A 10,339-nucleotide genomic window follows, 5' to 3' on the forward strand; every position below is an offset into this window, starting at 1 on the left:
CTTTTCTTGTGATATGCGCTATGATACATTATCCACCTATGTTACTCTAATCTCCTCTCTCCTCCTTAAGGCTGCTCATAGTGGGGAGTAACATAAGGTGGTGTCATGCATAAGTTACTAGTTCATGTTACTACCTTCATAGTGGAAAGTAACTTAGAGATGGTATCATGCAAAGTCTTATTTATTAGTTTGTAGACTCATTTTATCTTGGGGTGTGTGATGTTATGGTAACATAGCTAGTTACCACATCCCTCTCTTTCTTCATTTATTACTATGCCATGTCACCAAAATACCTTGAAATGTGTGATGTTACTACCTAAGTTACTCCCACTATGAGCAGTGTAATTAGCTGCCACATCATTATTTTTGTGGAACCAATATACATGATAATAGCTATGATACTAGCAATATGGCTAGTCTTAGGCATCTTGGTCTCTAAGGCTAGCCATAGTGCTAGTATCATAGCTAGTATCATGCATCCTAGCCCCACTAAAAATGCTGATGTGGCAGGTAATTATGAATGAGAGAGGAGATTAGGGGTGTGTTTGGTAGACTGGGGGAGCTCAGATATTCTCTCCTCATCCCACTTTTACCCAGGAGATCTTGTTTGTTAGACCGGCTCGGCCCAACAGAGAAACTCCCAACCAAATCGAGCTTCGCTCCTCATCCCGGCTCTGCTCGCCCGAAAACGCGCCCCGCGAGGCCGCAATTCAGCCCGAGCGCGCAGGGGTCACGCGCCCCCACCTTTTCTTCGTCCCCATTCTCCCCCATCTCTCTCCCTCCACCGAGCCCGAGCCAAGCAGCCGCGCCCGACCATGGCCAATCCCGTCGCCTCCATCTCTCTCCCTCCACCGAGCCACAGCACAGGCTCAGCAGGCGAGCCGCCATGGCCAATCCCGTCGCCTCCGGCCGCCCGACCAAGCAGCCGCGCCCGACCAAGCTCCTCCGCGTCCCCGTCCACGTCGGCGTCTTCCGATGCGGCAGCGGCGGCAACCGGCGCCGGCAGGAGGGGCGTGCTCGCGCTGGGCGAAGGGTTCATGGCCTCCGCGGCGCTGCTGGGCCCGGCCGGGGACGCCGGCGCGAGCACGCATGGCCAGCACGCGGGGATCCATGGCCAGCACGCATGGCCAGCACGCGGGGATCCATGGCCTCCACAGGCGAGCCGCCATGGCCCTCACCAGGCGCGGAGCAGGAGGGACTCCCTCACCGGCGGCGACGACTTCCCTCGCCGGCGACGGCTTCCCTCACCGGCGGCGACGACTTCCCTCGCCGGCGGCGTCGACTTCCCTCACCGGCGGCGACGACAGGACCCGATTGCTTTTTAGTTCTTCCCTCAGGGACCCGATTGCTTTGACTGTTTGTATTCAGGGACTAGATTGCTTTTTATTTTTGTATAGCACAGCTCAACTCATACGTGACAACCAAACAGCTTCTCAGCTGAGAAACTCTCAACACACCCGGTCTACCAAACAAGAGCAAAAATCTGAACTCACCATAGTTAAGATCAGCATAGTTGAGGGGAGAAAGACATTCTCAGCAGCCCCGGGCTACCAAACACGCCCTAGAGTATCGTAGGTAGATACTGTATCATAGCGCACATTACGAGAAAAGTTAGTATCAAATAAATCTTATACACAAATTTGTATTGGGATTCTACAAATCAATTAATATAGCAAAACTATGATACTAGTTTATGATACTATGTATTATGGATCTAGTATCATACAAAAGTATCATATACATGATACTACTATATGATACTACCCACTATCACCGACCTAAAAGGAAGACCAACTGCTTACTTCTTGAACTGCTTCATATTGGCCCAACCCCCGGCAAATCAGACTCAGTACATTCATTAGTACTGGCGGACTACACACACCAATGCGGCTGTAGAGGCACTATAGGGGCGTGCTGGTGAAGATGCTCTTAACAACACGAGTGTGTCTCAACGCCATTACTACTGAAGCTTGAAGGGAGAGATTAACGCCAAAGATTTGGCACACACCCTGGTTAAGCTGTTTCATTTTCTAGGACGATTCCGTTTTCTTGGGGAGACTACCATTTTATTTTGTTCCTATTAATTATATTAACATTACTAGTTCTTTGTAATCTTGTAGATTATAGGATTACATCGTGAGTCGTATTAGTCATGAGTTACAACATGAGTTGTGGCTGAGATTTGTTCATTCACATATTAGATTGCAAGTGAAAAATTCGCTAGACCAGTGGATTGCTTTGATTCGTGCAGTTATGCATTTTAACGTGGATTGCAATTGCAACTGATATTCGATGACATCACCCAACTAAGAATTATATTGTATGAACTATTATCTGTGTCAAAATTTGTTGTACTAGAGAGAGATTAATAATATAGAGATGCCCCAAATATGAATATGGTCTCCATTTGTGGGTATGCCAACTTTTCATACCATCATATTACAGTGGAGATCATTCATTCTGGTTTATTGGTCTATTGATTGTGCTGCACAAAGCTTCGAACGTCAGGACTTGGATCATTTCAGTGGTGTGAACTTGTGGAGCCAAATTAGTATCACTGCCACAGTATTGCATTATAGTTATGTTTACACACAATAATTATCAATCAAGGGCAGACCAATAGATCATGGTGAGCACATTTCTCCAACATACTTTCGTTGCAGTGAATTAATTTTCATGGATGGGATTACTATTAAAGATACCATCCCCATGTTGTTCCCACTGTGTCACCTGAGGTGGACAACAAAACCTCCATTGTTGATCATCAGATTTAACGGTGGGAACCCTTTGAGCATGATCTCGGTGAAAACTATTCAACATCTACAGCTCGTTGCTCATAAACCCCAAGTGCATCCACCAGATAGAAAGAATAAAAAGGTGGAAGAGTCACCCATAGAGCATCAACTGGTATGGAGCATAAAGGAAACCAGATTGCAATTGCAGCAAGTTTGAGCCCAGAACGTCACCGAACAAACAACCTGTTTGACTCCAATAATATTCTTCGTATCTTCTATGCAAATCATGGCCATCTAGAACTTGTTCTATGCAGCTCAGCTCTGCTTTCACTTGCTCCTTAGTGAGGTTTGTAATCTTATACTACAAAAAATAAATTGATTTGCTGAACGGATTAGAGTAGTCGCCGGTAAGCAGCTTCCGGCCGACCTGGAAGGAGACGAAGGCGTCGATGCAGGCGTACTCGATCTGCTCGTCCGATAGCTCGTAGGCGTCCCACGGCCCCATAGTCACGTTGCGTGGCTTCTCGATGTTGACCCCCATGACGGCGCTCGCGATGCCCTTGAGCCCGGCTTGACGGAGCCGGGGCATTTGCATCCCGTCCGCCGCGAGGCCGCGCAGGTCGACGGTGTTGGCCACCCGGAGGCGGTGGTCGTTGTCGAGGCGATTGGCGTCCTCCTGCACGCCGACGCCGACGAAGCGGAAGCTGGGATCGTCGAGGAAATCCTCCAGGTCGTCGGGGATGTAGTCGGCGTGGAGGAGCTGGAAGATGAGGCAGCGGTGGCCGACGCAGAGCTGCAGGAGCGCCGTGGGGTTCCGCACAGGGCTGTAGCTGGGGCACCACTCCACGTCCAGCCCGACGATGAGCTTGTGGTAGACCCAGCGGTACATGTAGCGGATCTCCCGGAGCCAGCGCTTGACGTGACGGGGATATTACCCCCGGTATGGCAAAGTCCTCGAGTTTACGAGCACGCCACATTTCGCGGATCAAGAAAAGGTGCCACGGATCAAAAGATATGAAGAAAAGAAGATAAAAGAAGGAGAGACGGGGCCTGGGCCGGCTTCCGGCTGTGCGCCCCGCGGCCCGTCCGGGTGCGCCCCTCCTGGGCCGACTCGCCCTTCCGCACCTGGGCCGGCTTCCGGCTGGAGCCCTTCTGGGGCGAGCTTCCGGCCTCGGCCCGCGGCCGGGCCGACTCCTGGCTCCCCGCGGCTGGGCCGACTCCCGGCTCCCCACGGCCCATCCGGCTTCCACAGCTCCTGCGAGGCCCTGGCCTGCTTGTTCGCTCCAGGTCCGGCTGGGGCATGCGGTCGCCTGGAGCAGCGATCGCTCCATCGCCCGGGTCGGGAGCTCCGTGGCCGGCTCGCCCAGGTGCGGCCATCCTCCATGCAGCATCCAGCTGCCCACGTACGTGCCTGCTGGCCAAACAGCCACTTCCTCTATTGATCAAGGCCGGCTCCAGCTCCTTCAAGCAGGGACCAGATCGTTGACAAAGATAAGGACCAAGTCACGTACGAGCCCATGCATTGGATCCTCCTGCCAGACAACGATCGGAGACAAGTCATCGTGCTAGTCTACGTACACGTCCAGCTATCGATGGACTCAGAGTAGCGTACTGTGGTACAATAGTAGCACTGTGTGTACAGTTGATGGAACCCCAGTAGTCAAATCGTGTACACTGTATGTGGGCCACCACTTGTCCCCTGGGTGCCAGGCCTATATAAGGCACACCAGGGGGAGCCTTCCAGGCTCATGGCCAAGGAGGGCCATCGCTGCCATCTCTCTCTCTCAGCTCACGTACGAGCTCCTCTCAAGCCGGCCAGGCTCCCTTCAAGCCGGCCAGGCTCCTCTTAGCTCACAGTAGCTTCTTCCTTCTCAGGACAAACAGCTCAAGGAGCAACTATGTAACACCATATACTGTCATATACATCAGACATGCAGGAGTAGGGGTTTTACCTCCACCGCGAGGGCCCTGAACCTGGGTACATCACCGCGTGCTGTGTACCAATCCCGCATCCGGATACCGTCGACGCCCATACAGGAACCACCTTTCTTTAGCTACCCCGTAGCATATGCCGTGACGATACCACGACATTTGGCGCCCACCGTGGGGCCTGCAGTGGCGCCGACCGGAGTTCGTCTGGACGGGACCCTTCCTCATCATCGTCACCGCCGCGGCCTTCAACACCGCCGGCATCGCCGCCCTCTCCGGGCATGGCTTCACCGCCGCAGCCTTCATCATCACCCTCCTCGGGCGCGGCTTCGTCTCCGCCGCGGCCCTCGCCGCCGCAGCCTTCATCGCCGCCCTCCTCGGGCGCGGCTTCGTCTCTGCCGCGGCCCTCGCCGCCGCGAGCCTCCTCACCATCACCACCGCGCGCTGGGCTGGCTCCGCCCGCACCGCGCATGCAGCAGCCCACGCATTCGCCCAACGGCAAGCCTGCGCCCATCCGCGCGTCCACGCGAGGCAGCAGCGCCTGTCGGCCACGCCATGTGGTTGCCCGCGCTTGGCCGCCGTCGGTCCGCGCCATCTCCGCCTCCTGGTCGCAGTGCCACCACCAGCATGCAGAAAAAGCAGAGCGCAGCGGCGTACGTGCACGTGTGCTGCGAGCAAGCAAAGCAGCCGCATGCGTACATGCACCAAGCTAGCAGCGCAAGCGCGCGCAAGCAGCAACCCCAAGCAGCTGCGCGCGAGCGGCAGCTCTGTGTCCAGCTCATCCTCGCCGACCGCCCGCGCGTGCCGCCCAAGTGCATCCGCAACCACATCCGACCGCGCCGCCCTCGACGACGGCCGCGCTACTCCACCTCGACAATCACGGCGCCAAGCTCCTGCTCCACTCCACGCAGCGCGCGCATGCGCCCTAGCTTCGTCGGCCATACCAGCGCCTCAGGCAACATCGCCTATACCTGCGTCCGGCGTGGCCCCGCTCTGGCTCGCGACGCCACCATCGCCTCCAACTTCCGCCGCGCCCGTGGGCAGCAACCAGCGCCGACCCGGTTCCGCCCTGCGCGTCCTCCGGCTTGCGTTCGTCAACGGCTCCGCCCGCACCAGCTCCTGCACGCCGCCAGCTGCACCCGCGCCCTCGACGTCCGCGCTGCGTCGGCATGCGCCCCGCGCGCCATCGTCGCCAACGGCTTCCTTCGCCACGCGTGCACCGAGCAGCACCTCTTGCACCTCGCGCCCAAGCGCGCCTTCTCCGGCTTCGCCTCGCGGGCTCGCCACCGGCTCGTGTATCGCACGGCCGCCACCCACATCAACCACCTCCGGCCATGTCGCCCTGGCCGTGCTCCACTCCTGCACCAGCTCCGCCCACGCGACCCGCGCTCGTGCCGGCTTCGCCCGCGCAGGCCCCGCCCGAGCCGGCTCCAGCTTCGACTCGCGCGACCATGACCTGCCGCACCGCTGCTCCCGGCTACACCATACCAGCAGGCCACCCGGCACGCCCGCTGCTCCTGGCCAACTCAGCTCCCACTGAGCCTCCAGCTCCGCCTCATGCCGGCTCGTGCGTGACACCATCTCCGGCCGCTCCGCTCAATCGCGTGTACGACCGGCTAAGGAAGTGCCCCTGGCGAAAGAAGAAAAAAGATGGGAAAGAAAAAAACAGAAAAAGAAAATAAGTGGCCGGCTGAAAAGAAGTGGTCCGGCCGGCTGAAAAAAAAAAAAAAAAAAATGCTCCAGCTGAAAATACTTAGCCGGCTGAAAAAAAAAAAAAAAAAAAAAAAAAAGGAAAAAGATTATGTCCGGCTGAAACATGCCGCCTACTGAATCCGCTCGATGTTCGATCGATCGAGCCGGCTGCGCCGGTGCCGGCTGGGCGGGCTGTCCTTAACCCGGCTGGGGCTGGGTCTGTTTGGTTGGTCGCTCGACTCCGCTCGTACCGGTTCCGCCTGTCCAGGCCGGCTGGGAATGGGATGAGTGGAGCCTGCACCGACTGAACCAGCCCGAGCGCGTTTGGTCGCCCGTCCGGCTGAACCTGAGCAGCCGGAATCTGCATCGACTCGTACATCCGCAGCGCGTTTGGTAGCTTGGCCGGCTGGAGTCAAGCCGGCTGAGGCCATCAGCCATCGACACTTCCCCGCGCGCGCGAATCGGCCACCCCGAGAGACACTCGGGGGCTGTCCCCTCTCACACCGGCTGCGCCTTCACCGCCACCGTCCGCGCCTTCGCCCTCTTCCGGTCGCGCTTGCACCGACTCGCCTGCCGGCTGCGCCCCTCAGCGCCACCCGCAGCGCGTTTGATGGCTCGGCCGGCCGGAGCCAAGCCGGCTGAGGCCACCAGCCACTCCCTCGCCTCTACGGCTTCCACAACTCGTCATCACTATCGAGATCAACCCTACATCGAAAACAAAATGTAAGTATCGTTGAGTAACTCTCCGCACCGCTGCTCAACCGGGTAACCCGAGTTACACTCGGGGGCTACCCCCTCTTCCACCGCACTTCGCTGCTTAACCCCGGACCGACTCAACTCGTCCCGGGGGCTCGCCGGCTGGTCCACGATGCTCTATCCCACAGACGGCTTAGTAGTGTGTACGGTACCAAAGGCCCACTCTTCGACTCAGCTGTTGTCCGCAACCCGGCTTCATGGCTAGCAAGAGCAAAAGCTGGAGGTCGCCTCACATGAACAGCGTCCAAAGAGAGATCACCTTGGGCATCCCGGCCTTCGCCGATGTAGCTCGAATGAGTCCGCCCCTCAAAGTCTAAGTACTGTGCGCTCCACTTTGCGGCCCACTCTTGACCTAGCTACAGACCGCAACCCGGCTGTATGGCTGGCAAGAGAAAAAGCCAAAGAGCGGGGGGGACATGAAAATGACTCCAGGGGGCTCGGACGAAACCGAGCCAACATCCCTCTACATAAAGCTAGCACTGCTAAGGCTGCACATATTATATGTCTTTACTGACTAACTTTGTCTCTTATATGACTATCTCCGATGGACTACATCGAGTTGGCGGACCCCAAGGTCCACCTTCCGGGTGCTCTTCAGCACGAGCCGGCGGACACCGAGTCCACCTTGCCAGCGGCCCAGAGCCTTCGAGCTGGCGGTCCTCAGCGACCACTCCCGGGTGCTCTTCAGCACGAGCCGGCGGACACCGAGTCCACCTTGCCAGCGGCCAGGATCCCTCGAGCTGGCGGTCCGCAGCGACCACTTCCGGGTGCTCGACGGCACGAGACGGCGGACACCGAGTCCACCTTGCCGGCGGCCCGAGCCTTCGAGCTGGCGGTCCTCGGCGACCACTTCGGGTGCTATTCAGCACGAGCCAGCGGACACAGAGTCCACCTTGCCAGCGGCCCAGAGCCTTCGAGCCGGCGGTCCTCAGCGACCACTTCCGGGTGCTCTTCAGCACGAGCCGGCGGACACCGAGTCCACCTTGCCAGCGGCCCAGAGCCTTCGAGCTGGCGGTCCTCAGCGACCACTTCCGGGTGCTCTTCAGCACGAGCCGGCGGACACCGAGTCCACCTTGCCAGCGGCCCAGAGCCTTCGAGCTGGCGGTCCTCAGCGACCACTTCCGGGTGCTCTTCAGCACGAGCCGGCGGACACCGAGTCCTTCGCCGCTTCGTCCGACTGCGACTTCGTCGCCTCGTCCGGCTGCGCCTCGTCCGGCTGCACCTTCGCTGTCTCGTCCGGCTGCGCCTCGTCCGACTGCGACTTCGTCGCCTCGTCCGGCTGCGCCTCGTCCGACTGCGACTTCGTCGCCTCGTCCGGCTGCGCCTTGTCCGGCGGCGACCTCGCCGCCTCGCCCGGCTGCGCCTTCGTCGCCTCGCCCGGCCGCGCCTTCGCCGCCTCGTCCGGCCGCGCCTTCGCCGCCTCGTCCGTCCGCGCCTTCGCCGCCTCGTCGGCTGCGCCTCGTCGGCTGTGCCTCGTCGGCTGCGCCTTGCCCGTCGCCCCTCGTCCGGCTGCGCCTTGTCCGGCTGCGACTTCGTCGCCTCGTCCGGCTGCGCCTCGTCCGGCTGTGCCTTCGTCGCCTCGTCCGGCTGCGCCTTCGCCGCCTCGTCGGCTGCGCCTTCGCCGTGCAGCTGCGCCTTCGCGCCTCGTGTGGCTGCGCCTCGTCCGGCTACACCTTCGCCGTCTCGTCCGGCTGCGCCTTGTCCGGCTGCGACTTCGTCGCCTCGTCCGGCTGCGCCTTCGCCGCCTCGTCCGGCTGCGCCTTGTCCGGCTGCGACGTTGCCGCCTCGTCGGGCTGCGCCTTCGTCGCCTCGCCCGGCCGCGCCTTCGCCGGCTCGTCCCGGCCTCGTCCGGCTGCGCCTTCGTCGCCTCGTCGGCCGCGCCATACGCCTCGCCCGGCCGCGCCTTCGCCGCCTCGTCGGCTGCGCCTCGTCCCGGCTGCGACTTCGTCGCCTCGTCCGGTTGTGCCTCGTCCGGCTGCGCCTCGTCCGGCTGCGCCTCGTCCGGCTGCGACCTCGCCGCCTCCTCGGGCCGCGCCTTCGACGCCTCGCCCGGCCGCGCCTTCGCCGTCTCGTCCGGCTGCGCCTTGTCCGGCTGCGACTTCCTCGCCTCGTCCGGCTGCGCCTTCGCCGCCTCGTCCGGCTGCGCCTTGTCGAGCTGCGACCTTGCCGCCTTGTTCGCTGCGCCTTCGTCGCCTCGCCCGGCAGCGCCTTCGCCGCCTCGTCCGGCCTCGGCCGGCCTGCGCCTCGTCCCGGCTGCGCCTTCGTCGCCTCGTCCGGCCGCGCCTTCGCCGCCTCGCCCGGCCGCGCCGCCGCCGCCTCGTCGGCTGCGCCTCGTCCGGCTGCGACCGTCGCCTCGTCGGTTGTGCCTCGTCCGGCTGCGCCTCGTCGGCTGCGCCTCGTCGGCTGCGACCGTCGCCTCGTCCGGCCGCGCCTTCGCCGCCTCGCCCAGCCGCGCCTTCGCCGCCTCGTCCGGTCGCGCCTTGGCCGCCTCGCCCAGCCGCGCCTTCGTCGTCTGGCTGCACCCTCGACGCATCGTCCGGCTGCGCCTTGTCCGGCTGCGACTTCGTCGCCTCGTCCGGCTGCGCCTTCGTCGTCTCGTCCATTGCGCCTTCGCCGCCTCGTCGCTGCGACTTCGTCGCCTCGTCCGGCTGCGCCTTCGCCGCCTCGTCGGCTGGGCCCTCGCGGCCATCGTCCGGCTGCGCCTTCGCCGTCGGCTGCGCCTTCGCGCCTCGTCCGAGCTGCGCCTGTCCGGCTGCGCTTCGCCACCATCGTCCGGCTGCGCCCCTCGCCGCCTCGTCCGGCTGCGCCTGTCGGCTGTGCGCCTTCGCCGCCATCGTCCGGTTGCGCCTTCACCGCCTCGTCCGGTTGCGCCCTCGCCGCCATCGTCCGGCTGCTCCTCGTCCGGCTGCGCCTTCGCCGCCTCGTCCGGCTGCGCCTCGTCCGGCTTCGCCTTCACCGCCTCGCCCGGCTGTCGCCCGGCTGCGCCCTCGCCACCTCGTCTGGCTGCGCCTTCGCCGCCATCATCCGGCTGCGCCTTCGCCGCCTTACGCATGGTTGAGATCAGCCTTGGCGACTACGCGCCTCTCACCCACGCCACGCCATGGTTTACTTCGACATCGCCATCATCAACATCGCGTTCGGGACCCTCCCCGCGACTCGACTGCAATTCGAGTCCCACGCAGGCTCGGGGGCTAATGACGGGGATATTACCCCCGGTATGGCAAAGT

General features: G+C 61.1%; 1 protein-coding gene across 1 annotated transcript; it reads right to left on the minus strand.

The window, feature by feature from the left end:
* Nucleotides 1-3,096: 3,096 nt before the first annotated feature.
* Nucleotides 3,097-3,624, minus strand: LOC127315716 (uncharacterized). Its single transcript, XM_051346183.2, has one exon. It carries the CDS (start codon nucleotides 3,622-3,624, stop codon nucleotides 3,097-3,099), a length of 528 nt encoding a protein of 175 aa, XP_051202143.1.
* Nucleotides 3,625-10,339: the final 6,715 nt, after the last annotated feature.

This window comes from Lolium perenne, chromosome 7, assembly GCF_019359855.2.
Source record: "Lolium perenne isolate Kyuss_39 chromosome 7, Kyuss_2.0, whole genome shotgun sequence".
NCBI classification, from domain to species: Eukaryota; Viridiplantae; Streptophyta; class Magnoliopsida; order Poales; family Poaceae; genus Lolium; species Lolium perenne.

What these genes read in the sequence shown, in the direction of transcription:
- LOC127315716 (XM_051346183.2), bottom strand. Translation starts at nt 3,624, where the DNA reads ATGTACCGCTGGGTCTACCACAAGCTCATCGTCGGGCTGGACGTGGAG.